This window comes from Homalodisca vitripennis, chromosome 4 (assembly GCF_021130785.1).
Source record: "Homalodisca vitripennis isolate AUS2020 chromosome 4, UT_GWSS_2.1, whole genome shotgun sequence".
Classification (NCBI taxonomy): Eukaryota; Metazoa; Arthropoda; class Insecta; order Hemiptera; family Cicadellidae; genus Homalodisca; species Homalodisca vitripennis.
This window is the reverse complement of record NC_060210.1, coordinates 62,706,212-62,734,128: the sequence shown is the minus strand read 5'-3', so window position 1 is coordinate 62,734,128 and position 27,917 is coordinate 62,706,212. Positions and strand designations below refer to the sequence as shown.

Sequence of the window (27,917 nt, the reverse complement as noted above, 5' to 3'; positions counted from 1 at the left end):
GCCACGATACGAGAGGAAGCTGTGAACGACTGAGCGGTTACGCTAAATTTAATGTTTCTATTTTGCATATGGAGAAGTGGAGAACTTTCGACACTGGTTATGACAGACGTAAGTGGCAGGGCGGCAATACACGGTGCCGCTACAAATCCAAACATTTGTTTTCCTGCCAGCCAGCTTTCAGCTTATACTGTTATGTCTGTGCATCATGACCGACCCAAACACCCGTCTAGCCCCTTATCAGTTTTACTTGCTGCAAGCCCACTATTTTATTTCCCGAAAGGTGACATCAGGTATGGTAGAATTATTCCAACTGATTTCTGTTGTACTAATAAATATCGGGTCGTATCTCTTCTCAAGATGATATTCACCGACCGGAACTCTAAGCCTTTTATAAGGTGAACATTTTACACTGAAGTACTGTTCAATTTATCCTCCGGCCATATGAATTAATGACGAACAGCTGGTGTCAAGTTATTTGTCTATCAAGATTTATTTAGTTTATTACGAACTTCATATACCATACATATCTATCTTTGAAGTGACTAATTATTCACTAAAGAATATTTATACAATACACTTATGCATAACTTTGTACACTGTAATAAGTTATATTGATTTTTATTATGTCTTGATTTTTGTTGATTTAAAATAACAAGGCAAACATGGCACATCACAATACGATACTTTGAAACTCCATGGATTATATCGAAGCCTGTCATTTACATCTGAATATAGTAAAAAAAAGAAAGAGTCATCACTCCTACTTTTGTTCAGGTGGGCGGTGGTAGTAGAAGAAGAACAAGAAAGTCAGATTCAGCAGTAAATTGTAGTGTGTGGTTTGTGGAGGCGTATTAATTGCAGTGTTTCTATTTTGTAGGAAGTGGTGTTGTAAGGAGAGGAGTTTTACCTTTTACAAGTAGGAATTATTGTCTGTTCAAAATGACGGATTCGAAATACTTTACTACCACCAAGAAAGGAGAAATATTCGAACTGAAATCTGAACTCAACAGCGACAAAAAAGAGAAGAAGAGGGAGGCTGTCAAAAAAGTAATTGCATCAATGACTGTAGGAAAGGATGTATCGGCTCTTTTTCCTGACGTGGTAAACTGTATGCAAACTGACAATTTGGAACTTAAGAAACTAGTCTATCTATACCTAATGAATTATGCTAAAAGTCAACCTGATATGGCCATTATGGCAGTGAATACATTTGTTAAAGACTGTGAAGATGCCAATCCCTTAATTAGAGCTCTTGCTGTCAGAACAATGGGTTGCATTAGAGTAGACAAGATCACTGAATACTTGTGTGAGCCTCTGCGTAAATGCTTAAAGGATGAAGATCCATATGTTCGTAAAACTGCTGCTGTATGTGTTGCTAAACTGTATGATATTAATGCTCAGCTTGTGGAAGATCAAGGATTTTTGGATCAGTTAAAAGATCTTCTCTCAGATTCAAATCCAATGGTGGTAAGTAAAATTTTTTTATGAGCATTAGACCTATCCCTTGTCTCCCATTTAAAATATGACTTAGGCCTATTAATGCATTTTATAAACATGCCATTAGTATAAGTAGGCTCTTGTTATAGTCTTCAAACAGCTGAGGACAGAACATGTCCAATCTGTAGCACTAGGAGAAGTGTGAAGTTTGGAAGAATTATCAGACAGTGCATTTTTATTGTTACCATATGTATTTAACTGGGCTGTAGTAAGATAAGCGGCAGCTGCAATATAATAAGCTCCAACACGTAAATTATTAATATTCACGACTAAAGGATCTTATTATTATTCTCTATAATCTATAATAAAAAAATATTATATCATAATTGGCAAACGATATTACTTAATCATAGCCTAACTATCAATATAATCAATCGATAATAATTAATTATTTTGAACTATTAACTTAAATAATCTATATCAACAGCTGTAAACACTCTAAAATAATACACGTAGGATAATATTTCAATTTTACATAAGTAATTCTGATTATTAAAAATCCAGTCTATTTTAGAAAACTACACGACGCTGCGACGTTGCTTTTTCGTGGCTTCAACATGTTGGACTCATACCGAAAAACCCATTACGTGAAATTTGTGGGAAAGAAACAACTGTAACTGTGAGAGGAGTAAATATGGTCGTAGGTCTTCAGTTTTCTTAATTTTGGTTATAATAATTTGTTTGATTACTGTAAATATTAAGTTCATATTTTAATTTAAAACATATGATTGTTATTGAGGATTATAGGTACTTTTATATCGATTGATAGTCTAGGATTTGAGATGCGAATATTAGGTATCGATGATTATATTCTTCGATATAAAAAACCAGGTCCGCTTATCGTACCCTACCCGTGTATATTACTTGTACAGGGTAGGGTATGATAAACGGACCCAGTTTTTATGTAGAAGAATATAATCATCGATACCTAATATTCGCATCTTGAATTCTAGACTATCAAATTGATATAAAAGTATCTATAGTCCTAAATAGGTAACAATCATATTTTTAAATTAAAATATATAGGACTATAGAAAAACTCATAAATAATTAAGAAATTACATTTAAATAATAAACAAACGAGATTTATCAAACAGGAAAATTCATTCATAAATAATTAACCCTCCATCAGGCGCTTAAAATTAGAAACACCATCAGGCGCTCACGGAGGTTTCCTCCAGGTCAGCGAATAATGGATATCATAGTCGTTTAAACTGTTTTTATTTGTTTAAATATTCATACTGATTTAATTACAATGTAATATATGCATTTTTAGAAATTAAATAAAAATTACTCTCTTAGGCTATATAATGAATTTTCCAAATAAGAAATTCAAAGTCTTAAAAAATGTTATTGTATAATAACAACATGATTTATTTTAAGGAATAATGCAATTAATTATAAAAATGTTTAACCTACTGTAATAATATATGGAAATTAACTTAGTTTTTAGCTTCTTACAAAAATAACTTACTTCAATTCTTGAGATATTATACAATTTTGTAATGTCAATTATTACTCTGAAATAAAAAATGGGTACTTTGGGATTATACCGACCACACTAGTATGAAGAACACAAAAATAGAAATTTATAGAAACAAACATGATAGAACGAAAAAAACAACTCTTCAATTACAAAATTACAAACTTACAAGCATTTCCAGGTATTGTGATCGGTATTGTTGTCGCTGTTATCTTATCTTTCTCGAGAATCCTGATTACGGCAGGCCGCGCGGCATCACGTGATTTGCACGGTACATAATTGCCTTTCCATTACAATTCAATTTATATTTCTGATTAGCCCCTCTAGAATTTGATATTTTACTGATAGGTACTATCTCGAGGGATGTTTTTCTTTCATCAACATCAGCGCGGGGCAGCACCGAAGGTGCTGCCAAGGCCCGCGCTGATGGCCGGAGGCACTCGCATTTTGGGTGGCGGAATGTGATCAAGAATAAAAACAAGTTTTTAGTGTTTTTTTAATAAAGAGTTTAGTTTGGTAAATGATTGTTTTTGTTGAATTTTTGTGTTTGGAGAAATGTAGAGGTAAAACACGGAAGTACAACAAAGCGATGCACCAGCTGAACGGGCGGCGAGACTGCAATCACGTTATCTACTAGACGCTCGACTTTGACCTCTGTCTGAGGATGGGGAGGGGTTTGCGATAAGACAATTCCTGTTTTATATTGACGAAATATTGTTCTACGCTAATCTAGTAATCAGTAGAAACGAAATGTGAAATAACGATTCATGTCTGGGTGTGGTCGGTATAATCCCAAAGTACCTAAAAATGTATTCTTTACTAAAATTTTTTTAAACACTACACAAAGTTTCAAAACATTTTCCTTCTGATTCTTATAACGACAATGTTTACTCCATAAACAGTACTGAAATGTTCCCTAGCACCCCTAGCACACGGGTACTGTACTGACAAGTCTCTCATCTTCATTCTCCATTTCAAAAAATTCAAATGATATATATTGTAAAACTTAAAAAGATACAATCACAGGTCACACATTTAGGCACACAAGGATTATTACTCCATAAAAACTTAACACAATAAGGCGTTCACGGAGATTTCGTCCAAGCACTACAAACACAACATCAGGCGCTCACGGAGGAATCGTCCAGTCTCGCACGGAAGTAGACCTCATACTGACAAATTTTGACAAAGATAAGCGGGAGGCTATTGTTTCGCTTCCCCGAAAGATGCTCGTGAAGTACACTGCGGGAAACGGCTGCCAACATCAGAAAAGTAGTACTATTTTTAATAATAAAAAATACACGGAGGAAAACTCCGTTTAGCGCCCGATGTAGGGTTAATGAGCTACAATTCATGATAGTTTATGTCATAATTATTGAATTGTTTATAATTATACACACGTAATTATATATTATTACATGTATGTATAATAATAATAATTGTTATATAGACCTATATACATGTAATCGTGTATATAATAATAATACGATTACGTGTATTATTTAAAAGTACAAAAATAGTGGCCTCCAAATAATATCAAAGTACCCAAACAAAATGTCCCACAGATCAAAGAATAAGGAAAACAACGTAAATCTCATATATATCAATAGTTGGAACCTATTGAATACAACTAGCTGGTTATTTGACCAGAATAACCTTGTACTATATAAATTGTTATCAAAATTAGGGGCGCTGGCACTTTACGCACTTTTTGTACCATTAAAATTATCGACACTGCGGCACTCAAAGGATGTTTAAGCTTGTGTATGATATTTTAGTAATGGCTGCCAAAGATGAAAAATACTGTTATTTTTCAATAACCTATTACAAAATAACATGATGAATTACTACGTTTCACGAACCTGGTACAGTCAGGGTTTAAACTGCGATTGTATTTGTAGCCTTTGGCGAAATGAGCCAAGAAAATGCGACACTGTTGAGAAAAGCCCTCGCAAATTGCGTGAAAGCGAGAAAGAACTACTAACTGCAAAAAGTTACGAATTTTAAAAATCAGTTTACAGCTATACAAATATTGTTTTTTAATCATACTAAGATCATATATTTTCTCATCATATTTAATTTCATAGATGTATATATAAAATATTAGACAGACACATATATTTTCTCATCATATGTTTAATTTCATAGATGTAGGCTATATATAAAATATTATACAGACACTGTGCCACGCCAACGGTCGACAAACTATCTAGTTGGAGTACGCCTGCCTACTCTCAGAGCAAAAAGAATAGATACCCAAGTTTGAACCTTAACCAGAAACTAACCAAAAGAGCTAAAATTATGGGACTTACATTAAACTTAAGCTTGTTTATTTCTGCGTCCAGACATATAAAGCAAATTATTTACAAACAATAACCAAGTTTTGTGTCTCAAACAATGAAATAAGGTACCGATTTATGCGTTTTACTTACTAAACTGCAATTTTTTCATTAAATTGTTCATTATTAAACCTACCATTGGAGGCCCAAAGCTCTTATAAAAAAGTTGATGGTAAATGCTCCAATATATAATTTTCTATGGCTTCCTCTAGCACTTAATGGCGCGAGTGTCCCGTGCACGATCGTTGCAATATCACCCTCAACGATCAGATGGTTCGCGCGTTTCAAGCAGGTGCCAGCCGCAGCAAATGAACAAAATCTGTTTAATTAAGTTAAAGTGGTGTCCAAAACTATAGTTTTAATTTGTGTTTACAAAAAAATAATTGCTTTTAAAACTAAAATAATGATTTTAAGCTCAATAACATAACCAATACCATTTTTTTTTGTTACCAAACACGGCTGAGAATAAAGGTTATAATGGTTTGGCAAACAACTGATTTGACAAAACCTTTCATCCATATAATTTAAACATTTTAAAATTACACTCTCAAAGATAGTGCTCGTCTGCAAGTTTTCCTGCTTGTGAACGTTCAAAATTTGTAGTCTGGTTGAAAAGAGCCAATATAGGCACCATATTTCGTTCTTACCAACAAAAAAAGATAATTTAATGTTTGTAAACAATTTGATTTGTTTTTAGGTGCAGAAATAAACAAGCTACATTTTAATTGAACTCCTGTGATTTTTGCTCAACTAGTTAGTTTGTGGTCAACGTTCAAACAAGGTTATCTATACGAGTAGTATCCAATGAACATTGCTATAACAGCGTTTCTAATACTGATACTACAGCACCGTGGCTGCCACTTATGACCAAAAAATGCACATTGTACACTCCTAAACGTCTTGTCTGTAACCAGTACAGGAGATTGAATGAATGAATTAGTTTATTTCCATCAGATTTACAATATACACAGGAACAGAAAAGATACGCGTAATAATTATTATTAATCTAAAGGAAGAAATAAAAGTAACAAGACAGGTTTATTATAATAAATTGTTATCTTATCTGCCTGAAGAAAGGTTGCTCTAAGGAAATGGGTCTACATAGGCAATGTGGCCTGTGCGTAAACCTGAGTTGCTCAAGTAAAAACAATAATTGCAACAAATAGTTTGAACTATTATTGTTTGGTTTAATTGATGAACCCCATTTATATGCAGCCAATGCCAATGTGACTCGGCCTCCTATACAGTTAAATTAAAAATTATGTTATTTATGCGTTCAAAATAAATAAAAACTGAAGGTGCAGAAAAAATATTAGTGTTTAAATTTGAAGAAATATTTCAATATAAAATTTGGGAGATGTAGCAATTAGTAGTTGCTACTATAATTTAGTAGTTTTGTTCACTCTAAAAGATCAAATTCCAGTACTATTGGAATAGGGGCTATTATGTGAATGTGAAACTGGAGAAAAGAGGTTACTAGAATTTTTGTAAATATAAAGTAGGAGATTCTTGATATCAAGTTGTCTTATGGTAAATATTTCAGTTTTTCTGTATAGAGTGTCAGTAGGAAATCAACGGGGTTTTTTAAATCCTATTTGTAATGTAGCTTTAGAACAACACTGAGTGGTTCAAGTATCGTTTTGTATGCACCACCCCAAGCGATTGAACAACATTGAGTGGTTCCAGTATTGTTTTGTATGCACCACCCCAAGCGATTATTGCAAAAGAGAGCAGCGATTGGACATACGCCTAGTACGCCAATCTTACTTCTCGTCTGCCTAGAACATCACTCAGCTGATGAATTGCAAATATATATTTACGGAGGTTTCTTTTTAGTAGTTCTATGTGCTCTGTCCATTTTACTCGTCGGTCAAATGTGACATCTAGGTATTTGTAACGACTCACATTTTCTATAGATCTGAACACACATCTATAGATCTGATCTCACATGTAGTGTCGAGATAATTGTCACAGCTGTGGATAACAAGATCTTGAAGAAAGTAACCTGATTTTTTTAGACAGCGAGAGTAGCATAAATTTAGTTTTCTGAATGTTTAAAGAAAGAAAGTTTAGATCAAACCATTTTTTTAGTATATGGAGATCTTTCAAAGCTTTTATTTGAATTTCTTCTCATGTTTTTGAATGAACAAATAGTAGAGTGTCATCTGCAAATAAGACAATTTTACTCATTAAGTTCAATTTAGAGACGTTGTTAATATATATTAAAAATAAAATTGGCCCTAGAGTACTGCCCTGTACTACGCCGTAGTTAACTGGAAGGGGTTCGCTCACAGCCCCACAAATAATCACATACTGTTGCCTATTATTCAGATAACTTTGAAACCATGAGAGGGCCTTGCCACGAACCCCCATCTCCTTCAACTGAACTAATAATTTATCTTTGCGGACAGAATCAAAAGCTTTTTTTAAATGTAAGAAAATTAGCGTAGCACTGTCATTACATGAGATGGCATCATTGATTACTTTATTAGCTTCAAATAAGGCATCTGAGATATTTTTATCCAGCCAAAACCCATACTGACACATAATAGACAATAGACAATTTTCTTTATTTCACATATTCATAGAGAACAGTACAATGTGTCAATACATGAGATAGTTAAAGAATGTTAATAGTTGAGAGTTACAGGATTTAAAAATTCTTGAATAGAGTAGAAAGGTCACTCCTGGAGCCAGACTGTGAGATGTTTCTTGAGGTGGCGTTCTGGTTTTTCTCTGAGGTGGACTGGTAGTTGATTGTAGAGCAAGACTCCCTTAGAGGAAGGCTTGCTTGTAAAGAGTGTTAGATGGTGAGGCGGCAGAGCAAAATCAGAAGCATGGCGTGTATTTTGGTTGTGTATGTCTCTTTGTCGGGTTTGATTGGTGAGAACAGCATGCATGATTGCCTCTTGCATGTAGAGCGCTGGGACCGTCAGGATCATGAGTTCCTTGAAGGCATCACGACAGCTTTCGAGGTAGTTTAGGCCTGCTAGACATCTTATTGCCCTTTTTTGAAGTTTTAGGATTCTTTGCAGGTTGGTAGCAGATGTTCCGCCCCAGGTCACAATTCCGTACCTGAGATGAGATTCAAATAGTGCGTAATAGACTATCTTTGCAGTTTCCAGATTGCTTGTGTGTTTTACCCTTCTTATTACATAAGTGCTTGAAGTGAGTTTTTTACAAAGTAATTCTATGTGTGCTTTCCATGTGAGCTTTGAATCCATTGTAATGCCCAGGTATTTGACTGTATCCTGAGCTGCAGTTCCAGGGATTGGTAGAGGTAATTCTTTGTTTTTTGTGGTGAAAATTAGCTGTATTGTTTTTTTCTCATTAAGGGCAAGGTCATTTCTTAGGCAATATTGTTTTGTGTAACTAAAAGCAGTGTCAGTAGTTCTTTTCAGGGTTTGAATGGATTTATTTGCTATGGTGAGGACTGTGTCATCTGCATACATTGTTGATTCACAGTATTCCTGTAGGTAGTCTGGAAGATCGTTTGTTAGGAGGAGAAATAGTATCGGCCCTAGTACTGACCCTTGTGGTAGGCTACTCCTCTAGCAATGCTTGTCATGTCCGAATAGAATTTTTTTCGCTTGTTTTGTTCTTCATGCTCAATTTCAACTATTTGCTTTCTGTCACTTAGGTAACTATGGAACCATTCTCCCGTCTTCCCATTTATCCCTAGGGACTTCATTTTGTTAAGGAATTGGTCATGGTTAAGGCAGTCGAATGCCCGCTTGCCCTGTACTACGCCATAGTTAACTGAAGGGGTTCGCTCACAGCCCCACAAATAATCACGATACTGTTGCCCTATTATTCAGATAACTTTGAAATCCATGAGAGGGCCTTGCCACGAAACCCCCATCTCCTTGCAACTGAACTAATAATTGTTTATCTTTGCGGGACAGAATCAAAAGCTTTTTTTAAAATGTAAGAAAATTAGCGTAGCACTGTCATTACATGAGATGGCATCATTGATTACTTTATTAGCTTCAAATAAGGCATCTGAGATATTTTTTTATCCAAGCCAAAACCCATACTGACACATAATAGACAATAGACAATTTTCTTTATTTCACATATTCATAGAGAACAGTACAATGTGTCAATACATGAGATAGTTAAAGAATGTTAATAGTTGAGAGTTACAGGAGTTTAAAAATTCTTGAATAGAGTAGAAAGGTCACTCCTGGAGCCAGACTGTGAGATGTTTTCTTGAGGTGGGCGTTCTGGTTTTTCTCTGAGGTGGACTGGTAGTTGATTGTAGAGCAAGGGACTCCCTTAGAGGAAGCTTGCTTGTAAAGAGTGTTAGATGGTGAGGCGGAGGCAGAGCAAAATCAGAAGCATGGCGTGTATTTTGGTTGTGTATGTCTCTTTGTCCGGGTTTGATTGGTGAGAACAGCATGCATGATTGCCTCTTGCATGTTAGAGCGCTGGGATCGTCAGGATCATGAGTTTCCTTGAAGGCATCCACGACAGCTTTCGAGGTAGTTTAGGGCCTGCTAGACATCTTATTGCCCTTTTTTTGAAGTTTTAGGATTATTTGCAGGTTGGTAGCAGAATGTTCCCGCCCCAGGTCACAATTCCGTGCCTGAGATGAGATTCAAATAGTGCGTAATAGACTATCTTTGCAGTTTCCAGATTGGCGTTGTGTGTTTTACCCTTCTTATTACATAAAGTGCTTGAAGTGAGTTTTTTACAACAAAGTTAATTCTATGTGTGCTTTCCATGTGAGCTTTTGAATCCATTGTAATGCCCAGGTATTTGACTGTATCCTGAGCTGCAGTTTCCAGGGATTGGTAGAGGTAATTCTTTGTGTTTTTGTGGTGAAAATTAGCTGTATTGTTTTTTTTCTCATTAAGGGCAAGGTTCATTTCTTAGGCAATATTGTTTTTGTGTAACCTAAAAGCAGGGTCATGTAGTTCTTTTTCAGGGTTTGAATGGATTTATTTGCTATGGTGAGGACTGTGTCATCTGCATACATTGTTTGATTCACAGTATTTCCTGTAGGTAGTCTGGAAGATCGTTTGTTAGGAGAGAGAAATAGTACCCCCCGCCCATCTAGTATGACCCTTGTGGTAGGCTACTCCTCTAGCAGGTGGCTGTCATGTCCGAATTAGATTTTTTTTCGCTTGTTTTGTTCTTCATGCTCAATTTCAACTATTTGCTTTCTGTCACTTAGGTAACTATGGGAACCATTCTCCCCGTCTTCCCATTTATCCCTAGGGACTTCATTTTTGTTAAGGAATTGGTCATGGTTAAGGCAGTCGAATGCCCCTTGCCCTGTACTACGCCTAGTTAACTGGAAGGGTTCGCTCACAGCCCCACAAATAATCACATACTGTTGCCTATTATTCAGATAACTTTGAAACCATGAGAGGGCCTTGCCTACGAACCCCATCCACCTTCAACTGTAACTAATAATTTATCTTTGCGGGACAGAATCAAAAGCTTTTTTTTTAAATGTAAGAAAATTAGCGTTATGAGCACTGTCATTACATGAGATGGCATCATTGATTACTTTATTAGCTTCAAATAAGGCATCTGAGATATTTTTATCCAGCCCAAAACCCATACTGACACATAATAGACAATAGACAATTTTCTTTATTTCACATATTCATACGAGAACAGTACAATGTGTCAATACATGAGATAGTTAAAGAAATTGTTAATAGTTGAGAGTTACAGGATTTAAAAATTCTTGAATAGAGTAGAAAGGTCACTGCCTGGAGCCAGACTGTGAGATGTTTCTTGAGGTGGCGTTCTGGTTTTTCTCTGAGGTGGACTGGTAGTTAGATTGGTAGAGCAAGACTCCCTTAGAGGAAGGCTTGCTTGTAAAGGAGTGTTAGATGGTGAGGCGCGGCAGAGCAAAATCAGATGCATTGGCGTGTATTTTGGTTGTGTATGTCTCTTTGTCGGGTTTGATTGGTGAGAACAGCATGCATGATTGCCTCTTGCATGTAGAGCGCTGGGGACCGTTCAGGGATCATGAGTTCCTTGGAAGGCATCACGACAGCTTTCGAGGTAAGTTTAGGCCTGCTTGCCTAGACATCTTATTGCCCTTTTTTTGAAGTTTTAGGGATTCTTTGCAGGTTGGTATCAGATGTAGTTCCGCCCCAGGTCACAATTCCGTAACCTGAGATGAGATTCAAATAGTGCGTAATAGACTATCTTTAGCAGTTTCCAGATTTGCTTGTGTGTTTTACCCCTTCTTATTACATAGAGTGCTTGAAGTGAGAGTTTTTTACAAAGTAATTCTATGTGTGCTTTCCATGTGAGCTTTGAATCCATTTGTAATGCCCAGGTATTTGACTGTATCCTGAGCTGCAGTTCCAGGGATTGGTAGAGGTAATTCTTTCTTTGTAGTTTTTGTGTGAAAATTAGCTGTATTGGTTTTTTTCTCATTAAGGGCAAGGTCATTTCTTAGGGCAATATTGTTTTGTGTATCTAAAAGCAGTGTCAGTAGTTCTTTTCAGGGTTTTGAATGGATTTATTTGCTATGTGAGGACTGTGTCATCTGCATACATTTGTTGATTCACAGTATTCCTGTAGGTGTAGTCTGGAAGATCGTTTGTTAGGAGGAGAAATAGTACCGGCCCTAGTAACTGACCCTTGTCGGTAGGCCTACTCCTCTAGCAGTGCTTGTCATGTCCGAATAGAATAGAATTTTTTTTTCGACTTGTTATTGTTTCTTCATGCTCAATTTTCAACTATTTGCTTTCTGTCACTTAGGTAACTATGGAACCATTCTCCCGTCTTCCCATTTATCCCTAGGGACTTCATTTTGTTAAGGAATTGGTCATGGTTAAGGCAGTCGAATGCCCCCCTTGCCCTGTACTACGCCATAGTTAACTGGAAGGGGTTCGCTCCCCCCCCCCCCACCAAGCCCCCACAAATAATCACATACTGTTGCCTATTATTCAGATAACTTTGAAACCATGAGAGGGCCTTGCCGACGAACCCCCATCTCCTTCAACTGAACTAATAATTTATCTTTGCGGACAGAATCACAAAAAGCTTTTTTTTAAGAATGTAAGAAAATTAGCGTAGCACTGGTCATTACATGAGATGGCAATCATTGATTACTTTTATTAGCTTCAAATAGGCATCTGAGATATTTTTTATCCAGCCAAAACCCATACTGACACATAATAGACAATAGACAATTTTTCTTTATTTCACATATTCATAGGAGAACAGTACAATGTGTCAATACATGAGATAGTTTAAGAATGTTAATAGTTGAGAGTTACAGGATTGAAAAAAATTCTTTGAATAGAGTAGAAAAGGTCACTCCTGGAGCCAGACTGTGAGATGTTTCTTGAGGTGACGTTCTGGGTTTTTTTCTCTGAGGTGGACTGGTAGTTGATTGTAGAGCAAGACTCCCTTAGAGGAAGGCTTGCTTGTAAAGAGTGTTAGATGGTGAGGCGGCAGAGCAAAATCAGAGCATCAATGGCGTGTATTTTTTGGTTGTGTATGTCTCTTTGTCGGTTTGATTGGTGGAGAACAGCATGGCCTGCTTGCCTCTTGCATGTAGAAGCGCTGGGACAGTCAGGATCATGAGTTCCTTGAAGGCAATATCACGACAGCTTTCGAGGTAGTTTAGGCTGCTAGACATCTTATTGCCCTTTTTTTGAAGTTTTAGGATTCTTTGCAGGTTGGTAGCAGATGTTCCCGCCCCAGTCAACAATTCCGTACCTGAGATGAGATTCAAATAGTGCATAATAGACTATCTTTGCAGTTTCCAGATTGCTTGTGTGTTTTACCCCCTTCTTATTACATAAGTGCTTGAAGTGAGTTTTTTACAAAGTAATTCTATGTGTGCTTTCCATGTGAGCTTTGAATCCATTGTAATGCCCAGGTATTTGACTGTATCCTGAGCTGCAGTTCCAGGATTGGTAGAGGTAATTCTTTGTTTTTTGTGGTGAAAATTAGCTGTATTGTTTTTTTTCTCATTAATGGGCAAGGTCATTTTCTTAGGCAATATTGTTTTTGTGTAACTAAAAGCAGTGTCAGTAGTTCTTTTCGAGGGTTTGAATAGGATTTATTTGCTATGGGTGAGGAGGACTGTGTCATCTGCATACATTGTTGATTCACAGTATTCCTTTAGGTAGTCTGGAAGATCGTTTGTTAGGAGGAGAAATGAGTACCCGAGGCCCTAGTACTGACCCTTGTGGTAGGCTATCTCCCTCTAGCAGTGCTTGTCATGTCCGAATAGAATTTTTATTTCGCTTGTTTTGTTCTTCATGCTCATTTCAACTATTTGCTTTCTGTCACTTAGGTAACTAATGGAACCATTCTCAGTCCGTCTTCCCATTTATCCCTAGGGACTTCATTTTGTTAAGGAATTGGGGGGTCATGGTTAAGGCAGTCGAATGCCCCTTGCCCTGTACTACGCCATAGTTTAACTGGAAGGGGTTTCGCTCACAGCCCCACAAATGTACAAATCACATGACTGTTGCCTATTATTCAGATAACTTTGAAACCATGAGAGGGCCTTGCCACGAACCCCCATCTCCCTTCAACTGAACTAATAATTTATCTTTGCGGACAGAATCAAAAGCTTTTTTTAAATGTAAGAAAATTAGCGTAGCACTGTCATTAACATGAGATGGCATCATTGATTACTTTATTAGCTTCAAATAAGGCATCTGAGATATTTTTATCCGAGACCAAAAAACCCATACTGACACATAATAGACAATAGACAATTTTCTTTATTTCACCATCATATTCATAGTGAACAGTACAATGTGTTCAATACTTGAGATAGTTAAAGAATGTTAATTAGTTGAGAGTTACAGGATTTAAAAATTCTTGAATAGAGTAAAAAGGTCACTCCTGGAGCCAGACTGTGAGATGTTTCTTGAGGTGGGTTCGTTCTGGTTTTTCTCTGAGGTGGACATGGTAGTTGATTGTAGAGCAAGACTTTCCATTAGAGGAAGGCTTGCTTGTAAAGAGTGTTAGATGGTGAGGCGGCAGAGCAAAATCAGAAGCATGGCGTGGTATTTTTGGTTGTGTAATGTCTCTTTTGTTCGGGTTTTTGATTGGTGAGAACAGCATGCATGATTGCCTCTTGCATGTAGTGCGCTGGGACCGTCAGGATCATGAGTTCCTTGAAGGCATCACGACAGCTCTTCGAGGTAGTTTAGGCCTGCTAGACATCTTTTTATTGCCCTTTTTTGAAGTTTTAGAGGATTCTTTGCAGTTGGTAGCAGATTGTTCCGCCCCAGGTCACTAATTCCGTACCTGAGATGAGATTCAAATAAGTGCGTAATAGACTATCTTTGCAGTTTTCCAGATTGCTTGTGTGTTTTAATTATTACCCCTTCCTTATTACATAAGTGCTTGAAGTGAGTTTTTTACAAAGTAATTCTAATATGTGTGCTTTTCCATGTGAGCTTTTGAATCCATTGTAATGCCCAGGTATTTGACTGTTATCTCTCTGAGCTGCAGTTCCAGGGATTGGTAGAGGTAATTCTTTGTTTTTTTTGTGGTGAAAATTTAGCTGTATGTTTTTTTTCTCATATAAGGGCAAGGTCATTTTCTTAGGCAATATTGTTTTTGTGTAACGAAAAGCAGTGTCAGTAGTTCGTTTCAGGGTTTGAATGGATTTATTATGCTATGGTGAGGACTGTGTCATCTGCATACATTGTTGATTCACAGTATTCCTGTAGGTAGTCTGGAAGATTCGTTTGTTAGGGAGGAGAATATAGTACCGGCTCTAGCACATGACCCTTGTGGTAGGCTACTCCTCTAGCAATGCTTGTCCATGTCAGAATAGAAATTTTTTTTTTTCGCTTGTTTTGTTCTTCATGCTCAATTTACAACTATTTGCTTTCTGTCACTTAGGTAACTATGGAACCCATTCTTCCCGTCTTCCATTTATCCCTAGGGACTTCATTTTGTATAAGGAATTGGTCATGGTTAAGGCAGTCGAATGCCCCTTGCCCTGTACTACTCCATAGTTAACTGGAAGGGGTTCTGCTCACAGCCCCACAAATAATCACATACTGTTGCCTATTATTCAGATAACTTTGAAACCATGAGAGGGCCTTGCCACGAACCCCCCCGACACCCGCCTCACCCCCCCTCCCCTCCGCCCCACCCGTCACCCAGTGCCCCCCGACCCCTCACCTGCCCCCGTCCCCCACCCCCACACCCCCCGAACACCCCGGAACCAAACCCCCCATCTCTTCTTATTTCTTTCCCATATCCTTCAACAGAACTAATAATTTAATCCTTTGGCGGTACAGAATCAAAAGCTTTTTTTAAATGTAAGAAAATTAGCGTAGCTCACTGTCATTACATTGAGATGCATCATTGATTACTGTTATTAGCTTCAAATTAAGGCATCTGAGATATTTTTATCCAGCCAAAAAAACCCATACTGACACATAATAGACAATAGACAATTTTTTTTTTTTCTTTATTTCACATATTCATAGAGAACAGTACAATGTGTCAATACAAGAAGATAGTTAAAGAATGTTATACTAGTTGAGAGTTACAGGATTTAAAAATTCTTGAATAGAGTAGAAAGGTCACTCATGGAGCCAGGGGGGGGGTAAAAAAACTGTTTTGAGATGTTTCTTGAGGTGGCGTTCTATGGTTTTTCTCTGAGGTGGACTGGTAGTTGATTGTAGAGCAAGACTCCCTTAGAGGAAGGCTTGCTTGTAAAGAGTGTTAGATGGTGAGGCGGTGTGGCAGAGCAAAATCAGAAGCAGACTGGCGTGTATTTTGGTTGTGTAATGTCATCTTTGTCGGGTTTGATTGGTGAGAACAGCATGCATGATTGCCTTCATGCATGTAGAGCGCTGGAGTACCGTCAGGATCATGAGTTCCTTGAAGGCATCACGGACAGCTTTCGGAGGTAGTTTAGGCCTGCTAGACATCTTATTTGCCCTTTTTTGAAGTTTTAGGATTCTTTGCAGGTTGGTAGCAAGATGTTCCGCCCCAGTCACAATTCCGTACCTGAGATGAGATTCAAATAGTGCGTAATAATAGACTATCTTTGCACGGTTTCCAGATTGCTTGTGTGTTTTACCCTTCTTATTAACATAAGTGCTTGAAGTGAGTTTTTTACAAAGTAATTCTATGTTGTGCTTTCCATGTGAGCTTTTGAATCCATTGTAATGCCCAGGTATTTGACTGTATCCCCCTGAGCTGCAGCAGTTCGGCAGGGATGGTAGAGGTAATTCTTTGTTTTTTTTGTGGTGAAAATTAGCTGTATTGTTTTTTTCTCATTAAGCGGCAACGGTCATTTCTTAGGCAATAATTGTTTTGGTGTAACTAAAAGCAGTGTGTCCAGTAGTTCTTTTCCAGGGTTTGAATGGATTTATTTGCTATGGTCGAGGACTGTAGTCATCTGCATACATTGTTGATTCACAGTATTCCTGTAGGGAAGTCTGGAAGATCGTTAGTATTAGGAGGAGAAATTAGGTACCGGCTCTAGCACTGACCCTTGTGTGTAGGATACTCCTCTAGGCAATGCTTGTCATGTCCGGAATAGAATTTTTTTCGCTTGTTTTGTTTTTCATGCTCAATTTCAAACTATTTGCTTTCTGTCACTTAGGTAACTATGGAACCATTCTCCCGTCTTCCCCCATTTATCCCTAGGGACTTCATTTTGTTAAGGAATTGGTCATGAACCACACGTTAAGGCAGTCGAATGCTTTACTGAAGTCAAGAAACAGGCTAGTGACTGCATGTCCGTTGTCGAGTTGGTCAATGATGTACTCCGTTAACTGTATTAGAGCAGCAGTTGTTGACTGTCCCTTTAGGAATCCATGTTGCTGGTGGGTCATTAGATTGTTTTGTTCTAGGTAGGATAATAGCCTATCTAAGACAATTTTCTCGTAGATTTTTGAAAAGGTTGATATCAGGGAGATAGGTCTGTAGTTCATTAACTCATTCGTTGATCCATTTTTATGTTTTGGGTAGACCTTGGCTATTTTTAGCCATAAAATGTTGTTATCCTGAATGTATTGTACAAGTTGGTCTTTAATGATTCTCTCTAGCACTTTAGAGAATGCACAAGAGATATAGGACAGTAATTATTTCTGCCTTTGTAATCGTTGGATTTATACAGAGGAAATACTTTGGCAATTTTAAAATTGTCTGGAAAAAGGGCGGAAGTCAAGCTGAGATTTATTAAGTGTAAAAACGGCAGTAAAATAATATGTAGGTTGTTCATAACATGGTATCTGACAAATATGTGATCCAGACAAGACGTGCTGTGATCTGTCACTTGTGTTGGTTTGTCTATACACTGCACTAGTCGTGCACCTATTACAATGTTTAAATAGCTGTCAGTTATGATGGCATTTTTTAGCAAGTCAATATTTATATCTCCAATAAAAATACACGTTACATTTGTAGGTATGTTGATATAGTATTCTTGTTAGTCCGTTAAAAATTGTGCAATATTACTATAAACATTCCTATATAATGCTAGAAGATTGAAGTGTTTATTGCTGTATGTAAAGTCCAAAGCGGTGCCATGCAAGGTTATCTGTCTAGAAGTAGTTGATAGTCTTTTGTTTATAAATATTATAGTTCCTCATTCTTTTTCTGTTTTGTAGTAGTGCTCAAGAAGTTAAAACCGTCGATTTTTGCTCCCTCTTCCCCCCTGCCCAACCAGCACTCTGACAACACAATCAAATCGAGTTGTTCCTTAAAAGAATATAAATTGACTAATAAACCATCAAAATGTTTTGAAAAACTTCTTATATTAATATGATACAGCTTAAGGCTGTCATCCAAATTAGTGTTACAAAAAAAGTTATAATATTGATTATAATTGTATAGTTGAATGACAATGAATGACAATTCAATCAGCTTTGTCATCCTCTGGGGGCAACATGTCCTCGCTACCACAGACCACCCGCCCTTACCATAGAGTACTCAACATCAACAAGAAATGCCTCATTTTAACAGATTATATAAATTTAATATAATTACAATGTAAATATATTAGTAAAGACCGCAAAAACAATAACTTAAATGAATATTTCAAATGTGATCATAATAACATACTTCATTGATTAATGTTATTAAAGAAAACAAAAAGACTCTTTTAGAATATTTGAAAGATGTGATACTCATTAGTATTTGAGGTTATGTTATAATCAGATTTTATTTTGAAATGTCAGACATTCGTGAAAGGTTAAGTTTAACCAATCTAAGCATTTGTTAATGATGTCTATTGAAGGCACTAATAGAAAGGTCCATTTCAACAAGGATTAAACATTGGTGTTAACAAATCAAAGAAGGCTACAAATTGAATGATGTTGGTAGGGCCTAATTAGTGTTTTAAAGATAAAATGATGTTACAAGTAACTTGTTTTATAAAAAATAACCGGACTATTTAATTCAATTTTGTATTTTAAACTTAGAAAAGACTTTAACTTTTTGTATATTTTTAAAATAAATTTTATTTTCTAACTGTATTGCTTTAAATGAAACCTCTTAACAAAATCGTTTAATTATTTAGATGTTAAATATTTTAAGAACAGTATATTTATTAATGTAAATATTGGTTCTGTATTCTAAAGTATTATAGAACTGCAGACTGTATTTATTTTAACAACAGAATATTTATTAATGTAAATATTGGTTCTGGATTCTAAAGCTGTTACCCGCGGCTTCGCACACAATCTTTAGAAAAGTCCTTATATTACTTAGTAAAAGCAATTATGCGTGATTAGTCGCGGGTAACAGCTAGTTCGTCAATACATTCGTAGTATTTTATAACGAAAACTCTTGATTTTCAATAAAATACCAATTACAACCAGATACCCAGTTACCCACGGCTTCGCACGCGATTTCCTGCTGAAAAATTGGGACATAGGAGGCATATTTCTTTTGAACGTCCTTATTACCCTTCTGAGATAAATAGTCACTGAAAGATACTCCAAACTCATGAACTATTTAAGATTTAAATTTTAAAACAGTCTCAATATGCACTTTTGAAATAGCTGGAATTTTTCTCTAATATTCTATGATTTTTGTATACAATATAACTATATTAGCCCAGCGTGGACAGGAGTCAAAAGTCGAATTCATTTGCACACATACGATGTAATAAATTATGGCGCTCAATGTAATTTTGAAACGAAAATAGGCATATATTAGGTACATATTATTACAGTCTAATGATTATGAGCTCCAGATGTTAAACAAATTGCGTACGGTTTTTATTTTAGGCTTTGCGCGTTATCACTTCTGGATCGAATTATTTATACTCATATATCCGATGCCATTATTGAGCTTGCTTTGTTGTCTCGATCGACATAATATGTATGCACGGAGTTCTGAGAACCATACTTCTGTAAAAAAAAAAAAAAACTTTATAACATTCTTTATATTTGTAGCCAACGTAAGATAGTAATTTTGATATCTGCATTGCTCTTCTGATCAAGCACGAGCATGGTTTATGTTAGAAAAATATTGCAGTTAAAGGTGAATTTTTACGTAAGATTTGAATTGTATTATCTTGATAGTCTTTGCTTAACAGTGATTGCAGAAACAGTTGAAACAAAATTGCTGATTCTCTTAAGCTTACTTTATGCTTTCAAACTATAAATGTAAAGAAATTTAAAATCGTAATTAAATTATATAAACATATTTGTTTGTCGCATTATATATGTTTACAAAGAACAGCTGATTAAATTTGAACAGGCTCTTTCACTTAATAACATATGTTTGCTGCAATGCATTTCTTACGGGTATTTCCGTACCTTTAGAGACCAGAGGGCGGAATCCTGAATCGGGAACGGGATAAAAAGTATCCTATGTCCTTCTCCCAGTCCTTAGCTACCTCCCTACCAATCTTCAGCCAAATCGGTTCAGCAGTTCTTGAGTTATAAATAGTGTAACTAACACGACTTTCTTTTTTATATATAGATTGTATAACTGCAGACTGTATTTCAATAAGTGTATAGATTTTTTAATAGTATTGTAATATTCACGGAATACCAATACTATTAATAAGTGTTACAAGACAAACACTTTTGCTAAAGTCTGAAGAGCTTGTATCATTTTTGCTAAGAAAATTTTCATCTCAGCTTAAACCCTGTACTGTAGTAACATGTTATCAGCCGATCCAATCCCGGTATTAGCACCATGTTGTACTGGGAAGAAAGAACTACTGGAAAGACGTTACTAAGTTGCAAGTAAACCGAGACTAAATCTATATGTGTGTGGGTCTATTTACATATATTATACAAAAATTTAACTTAATCATTACAATGTAATATTGAGAGTGATTATAAACTGGTTGTTTGAAATGTTCACAATAAAACAATTATTATTGTTTACTACTCTGTCCCTATCTACCATTTTTTATTAGACTATACATAATGTATGTATTACAAATATATATATGTATGTAGTTAAAGTCGACATTTCTGGGAGCTTACATGATCTGAGCTTGAATTTAGATACTATCTCAAGGGATGTTTTTCTTTTTTAGCCAGAAGTGCATGTTGTCCCAGAAGCCGGCATTGAAGTCCGCACTGATGGCCAAGGCCATTTCCGATCAGTACTTTCCCGACCTCAAATCAAGCTCTAGGTTGCCTAATTTTTCCAACAACAGATCTTGTTGGACGATCTGGGACATGATATGAGGTCAGGGAAGTACTATTCAGTAATGCCCTTGGTCATCAGTGCGAGTTTCGATTTTGGCACCACTCTGCACTTCTAAACAAGAACATTTTATCGTAAAGTAATAAAAGGGGCAAAATCTTACAACATGCAAAAACGTATTGAAAATTCGGATAATGTTTCTAAAACGGCATGGAAAATTATAAATGACAAAAATAAAACTAAATCCCATCAACATCAGATTGAACTGAAAAAAGGAAATAAATTATGTAGTAAGCTAGCCGACGTGGCTATAATTTTTTGTGAGTACTTCGAAACAATTGTCGGAAGTATTGACGCTTTAACCAAACCGCGCTCACGCATGGTTAACAGTGGTCCTTTATTTTCTATGGCTCTGTCTCCTGTAACCACAAGGGATGTTGAGGTGGTCATAAAAGTCTTAAAACTAAGAGGTCTGCAGATGTTGATGGTGTATCAGTGTGGCTGTTAAAACAATGCTATGATATATATTTTAGAACCTCTTACAGCAGCCATAAATCTGTCCTTTGCTGAAGGAAAATTTCCATCACAATTGAAGTTAGCTAAAATTATTCTTCTGTTCAAAACCGGTGATTTGTCAAAATCAAGTAATTACAGACCTATATTTATTTTGCCACCTTTAAGTAAAGTTTTTGAGAATTTGTTTTTGAATCAGTTCATAAATATTTTGGATAAAAATAACATACTATCTAAACAACAGTTCGGTTTTACAAAAGGATTGTCTACCGTTGACGCAATTAACAGTTTAATTGAATTTGTAACTGAAGGCTTGGAGGCACGTGATACAGTACTTGGTATATTTCTGGACATGTCAAAGGCTTTTGATCGAGTAGATCATGCAATTCTACTTGATAAGCTGTATAATTATGGAATTAGAGGAATCCCTCTAAATTGGCTGCAATCCTCTCTCTGGTCGCAGTCGGCAAGTACAAGTTTCGGGCGAATTGTCCCGGTTATCCAAGTTAAAGTATGGGGTTCCTCAAGGTTCAATCCTTAGACCTATTTTATTTTTGCTATATGTAAATGACGTTAAAGATGTTGTACATACTGGTATTCTTGTGCATTATGTTGATGTTAGCCTCACCTTCAAGGCTAAATCAAAAGCCCTAGGTGAATTATCAGCCTACACAGAATTAAATAGTTGTATTCAGTATCTTCAAGAAATGAATTTGGTAACCAACGAATCCAAATCAACCTACATGGTATTTAATAGCCAGAGAATTTTAAATAAATCCTCATCATCAGTAATGATTGGTGAAAAATCATTGATCGAAACATATAGCACTAAATTCCTCTGTATCAACATAGATTGTTGTCTGTCCTGGAGTACGCATATTGAAAATATTTGTAAAAGAATTTCGTCTAATATATATTTGCTAAGACAGTTATCAAATCATTGTCCTAAGCCCTTATTGAGAAATACCTACTATGGACTAATTTTTCCACACATATCTTATGGAATTACACTGTGGGATACTTATCCAAATTCGTATTTTCAAAGACTATTTATATTACAAAAAAATCTGTTCACATAATCAGTAACTTAACTTCCCGAGAGTCGTGTAGAGAACCCTTTAAGGAGCTAAAATTACTGACATTGCCTGCGCTTTACGTGCTTGAGACGAGCATGTTCTGTCGTTTCGAGATTAGCACATTTGTTTATCGTGTGGTTCAGCTGTGACAGATCACCGCTCTTGTGAACCAAATACATTTTGTAAGCAAAAATCATGCCAGGACTGGTAACCACGATCAGCTTCAGCACAATTTCTTTTAAAAAATGTATTGTATTATTTTTGAAACAAAAAGTTCTAGGATAGAATGACAAGTTCTGTACATAGCTGCTCTTAGATGTGCAGACTGAAGAGTGCCCATTAGATTGATGTGCATGGGAGTGATGGACGGGTGATCCTATACTTCACATTTCCATCGGAGATAGCACAGGTTCAAATCCTGCCTTTGATTGTTGCACTTATTATCAGTACGTACCATTGACCTTGTACTGTAGTAACTCTCACCTTATTCTGTTTCATAAAATTTTCGCACAGGTCAGTGACCTATGAGCATGAGCAGATAAGGCTTGAAGAGATCAAACTATCCTTTTAAAAAATTATTTATATAAATTCCATTTTTTTAGTGCTTGGTATATAAACATGTGTATACAAAACTGACTAGGCTCTAATATGTAGACATTTTTACAGGTAGCAATAAACACATTGATTTATTAAATACTACAAAAATCTCCCAATATAGTATACATGTACTCCAGTGCTCTAGAACTATTTCACCTGTGTACATCCGCAATCGTAATGTCTTCAATAATAGAAATTGGGGAGCTCTGTTGAGGAGTATAATTCTTCTTTAGAATTTATTTTAAGACAAGTACTGGAATTTTTCTGTGAATACTTTACACATTGAACTATTCATATCGTGGTATCTTTTTAGTTATTAATTTTAGCATCTAAAATTATAAATTTTTCAGATTGTGTCATTAAAATTTGTAATCTGTAATCTGATATGCAAAATAACCACAATTAATGTATACAATACATTATCAAAAAATAGTAATTGATCATTAATTCGTATTGTGACTTCACAGGTGGCCAATGCAGTGGCAGCTCTGTCTGAGATGAATGAAGCAAGCACAAGCGGATCCCCCCTGATTGAGATGAATGCACAGACTATCAACAAATTGCTGACTGCACTCAATGAATGCACTGAGTGGGGTCAAGTCTTTATTCTGGATTCTCTTGCTAACTACAGTCCCAAAGACGATCGTGAGGCTCAGAGTATCTGTGAAAGAATCACTCCACGTCTGGCTCATGCCAATGCAGCAGTTGTCCTTTCAGCAGTCAAAGTCTTGATGAAGTTTATGGAAATGCTTGCATCAGAATCAGATTTTGTTTCAACACTGACAAAGAAGCTTGCTCCTCCTTTAGTGACTCTTTTATCTTCAGAGCCTGAAGTACAATATGTAGCACTTAGAAACATCAATCTGATTGTGCAGAAGAGGCCTGATATATTAAAACATGAAATGAAGGTTTTCTTTGTGAAGTACAATGATCCTATTTATGTAAAGTTGGAAAAATTGGATATTATGATTCGTCTTGCATCTCAAGCGAACATTGCTCAAGTGTTGTCCGAACTGAAGGAATATGCTACAGAAGTGGATGTTGACTTTGTCAGAAAAGCTGTTCGTGCAATCGGTCGTTGTGCTATCAAAGTAGAGCAGTCAGCAGAACGCTGTGTGTCCACTCTGCTTGATCTAATCCAAACCAAGGTTAATTACGTTGTGCAAGAAGCTATTGTTGTTATCAAAGACATATTTCGGAAGTACCCTAACAAGTATGAAAGTATCATTTCAACCCTTTGTGAAAACTTAGATACTCTAGATGAGCCAGAAGCGAGAGCTTCGATGATCTGGATTATTGGAGAATATGCTGAACGAATTGACAATGCGGATGAATTGCTTGAAAGCTTCCTTGAAGGATTCCATGATGAGAATACACAAGTGCAATTACAGTTGTTAACAGCTATAGTGAAATTGTTCTTGAAGCGCCCAACCGACACACAAGAACTTGTGCAACAAGTACTGAGTCTTGCTACACAAGACTCTGATAATCCTGATCTGAGAGATAGAGGATTTATTTATTGGAGATTGCTATCAACTGATCCAGCTGCAGCAAAAGAAGTTGTTCTTGCAGACAAACCATTGATCTCTGAGGAAACTGATCTACTTGAACCAACCCTACTTGATGAATTGATCTGTCACATTTCCAGTTTAGCATCTGTCTACCACAAACCACCAACAGCATTCGTTGAAGGAAGAGCGGGGCTAAGAAAATCTCTGCCGGCCAGAGCTGGGTCTCAAGAAACAGTCAGAGAAACTACACAAGCTACTGAAGCTTCTGTAATTCCATCTCAAGATTCTTTAATTGGAGATTTGTTAAGTATGGACATAAGCTCTACAACTATTAATCCTACACCAACACCTGCTATCGACTTACTAGGAGGAGGCTTGGATTCCCTCTTGGGAGGGGATGTTAGTGTCACAGCAGCACCTCCTGCTTCTCAGTCAACAACTGGTCTTCTAGGAGACATTTTTGGCTTTGCTCCTACTCCGTCTATGTACATAGCCCCTAAAGTTAATTGGCTCCCTGCTGACAAAGGTAAAGGAATGGATGTTTGGGGAACTTTCTCTCGTAAGAATGGTCAGGTCAGTATGGATTTTACTTTTACCAACAAAGCTATGCAGCCAATGATGGGATTCGCTATCCAGTTGAACAAGAACAGTTTCGGCCTAACTCCTGCTCGTCCCTTACAAGTCTTGTCTCCTCTCGCTCCTGGAGTGTCTCATGAATGTTCCCTCCCTCTAGGCACTACTGGAGCTGTCCAGCGCATGGAACCCTTGAACAACCTCCAAGTTGCTATCAAAAACAACATAGATGTGTTCTACTTTGCTTGCTTGGTTCCCATGAATGTATATTTTGTTGAGGATGGTCAGATGGATAAAAGGGTATTTTTGTCCACCTGGAAGGACATTCCCGCTCAAAATGAGGTCCAGTTTACATTGACCAATGTTCAATGTAATGCAGATGCTATTGTAATGAAGATGCAACAGAACAATGTATTTACAATTGCCAAGAGAAACGTCGAAGGACAAGATATGCTGTACCAGTCTCTCAAGTTGACTAATAACATCTGGGTGCTAAACGAGCTCAAAGTCCAACCAGGCAATCCTAATGTCACCTTGTCCCTCAAGTCTAGAGCTCCTGATGTTGCACCTCAAATATTCCAAGCATATGATGTCATCCTTCATAACTGAGCTATTCTAGTGATTATTCATTCCATTGTATAGTCTGTTTATATTACATTTCTGCATAATCTCCAATTTTTTATTTGTAAAACTTATTTGAAAGTCATATGTTTTGTAATCTGATAAGATTGTATATCTGAAAAATGTCCTTATAAAATTATCAGCAATGTGTTTAAATTTGAGTTTATCTGTATCAAGGATATAATCTTTCTGTATTATAATATACAATGTTATTAGGTTTAATAAGTCATTATATTATTGTCAAAAATATTATTGAAATTTATTATAATATAAAATGTATCATAGCCTATTAAATTATATTATGTTATAGTTTTGCTTAAGACAAGTATTTTAGTAGTATTTATGTGTATAATGTATATCTTTATTCACAACTCTTGCTAAACAAATGCTATTAAATATTGTTTCTAAATATTTAATTTCTGAAAATCAAATCATGTAAAATAAGACAGGTGTGAATTTTTTTTAGGATACGTTTTAAAATGACCCGATTTATAGTAAACTACAAATCTCTCATAGCCATCTTTAAGATAACATCATAATATAATAAAACTCTGCCTTTATTTTTAACCTGCATCTTAGTTTATCTTGAGTTATTGTCATGCTTGTTAATTTGTTAAAAATCATTTTATTGTAAAAATAAATATTTGTTAGTAAATAAAAAATTTTATTTTGTGTGTGTTATCCTTCACGTGTTAATTTCTTATATAAATCAGATTTGAAAATGCTAATCAAATATTACAATCTTTCATTAGTAAATGTCCACAAGAAAAAATAGGTATACATATGTGAGCACATGTTTTAGAATTGTTTTATATAACTTCATTAATTGGCAGTATACAATTAAGAGAGAGTAAGGTTTTAGAAATTTATAGAAAATATTTCTGTTTTGGGAAGTACTATTGGATTAGGTCCTAGCTACCTTACAACAGAATGAACTAATTTTGTGATTCTTTTAAATCCATAATGTGTTTGCTTTAAATATTTTTCAAGAAAACTTAAATTGAATTTACAGCTAGTAAAGACCAATTATTGTAAACTTTAGGAATGTGGGCAATGGAATTTGAAACAAAAATATCTGTTGCCTCTGTGACATTAGAGCTTAAATAATTGTTTTATATTCTGAAAAGCTGTTTTGATTTTACACAATCTGATGCAAATCATATCATCTCTTCTGAGCTGTGAGATTTCCAAGCCATATCAATTTCTGTGTTCATATTTTGTACAATATTTCAAAGAAATTGATATAAATGAATATATATCGTGAGACCCATACTGTTTTGATTCAATTAGCTGTAGGATTTATAAAAAAAGATATATTTTCAACTGAGATAAAACTAGTTGATGCTAAACATGTACTTTTTGTTGATAATTATACTTTCCTTATGAATCTTCAGATCATGCATGGATTTAGGGAATAAAGTCAAACAGAGGATTTTTAAATCCTTTCCTGGATATTTTTTTAAATTTTGCGATTATATATAATCTACATAAACTACTTCACTTTTGACATTTGTAATAATAAATTTATACTTTGTGGTAAAAATTAAGGAGTGTTATATTAAAAGCTTTTGACTATATTATAAAGTTCTAAACCACTGTGAAATAGTTTATTATTACGATGATCCACAATTCTAAAGTATTACTGCAGTAATGAAAAACTTTCTTATGCAAATAAAGTTTCGACCCTCCACCTGTAAAGTATTATCATGTCAAAGAAGACAAATTTGGGTAATAGTATTACTAAAAAATAAAGATTTTAAAATGAAAATCTCCCTCAAGTAACCTTTTATTTTTAACGTCTTAAACACTTATACAGATGGTGAAAATTAAATATTTTTTATAACCAATGTAGTGATAAGCAAAGTTTAAATGAAGCCTTTATGTAGCTTTCTTTGATATTAATATCATCCTGGCTACAGTCATATTCTATAAATAACTGTATTTTTTGTATTAGAGATTTGGCAACAATGAAATGAAAAAAATAAGATTTTTACATAAGACCTGATAAGTTTATTTGCAGTAAGTGATCCAAGGGTTCTCAGTGTTGGCTAGGGGCTTGTTACTGATGCTTGCCTATAGTCCATTCTATGAGAATTGTTCATACTTTGAAATGTAGGTT

The 27,917-nt window shown here is 35.7% G+C and overlaps 1 protein-coding gene across 1 annotated transcript; it reads left to right on the top strand.

Annotated features, from left to right (window-relative positions):
- The first annotated feature begins 788 nt into the window (after positions 1 to 788).
- LOC124359390 (AP-1 complex subunit beta-1) lies at positions 789 to 26,479 on the top strand. Its single transcript, XM_046812085.1, has 2 exons — positions 789 to 1,467; positions 23,561 to 26,479. Exons 1-2 carry the CDS (start codon positions 940 to 942, stop codon positions 25,784 to 25,786), a joined length of 2,754 nt encoding a protein of 917 aa, XP_046668041.1. The 5' UTR covers positions 789 to 939; the 3' UTR covers positions 25,787 to 26,479.
- The last annotated feature ends 1,438 nt before the right edge of the window (positions 26,480 to 27,917 follow it).

What these genes read in the sequence shown, in the direction of transcription:
- LOC124359390 (XM_046812085.1), top strand. Translation starts at nt 940, where the DNA reads ATGACGGATTCGAAATACTTTACTACCACCAAGAAAGGAGAAATATTC. An exon ending in CAGATTCAAATCCAATGGTG is followed by an intron (nt 1,468 to 23,560) that starts GTAAGTAAAATT and finishes GTGACTTCACAG; the next exon opens with GTGGCCAATGCAGTGGCAGC.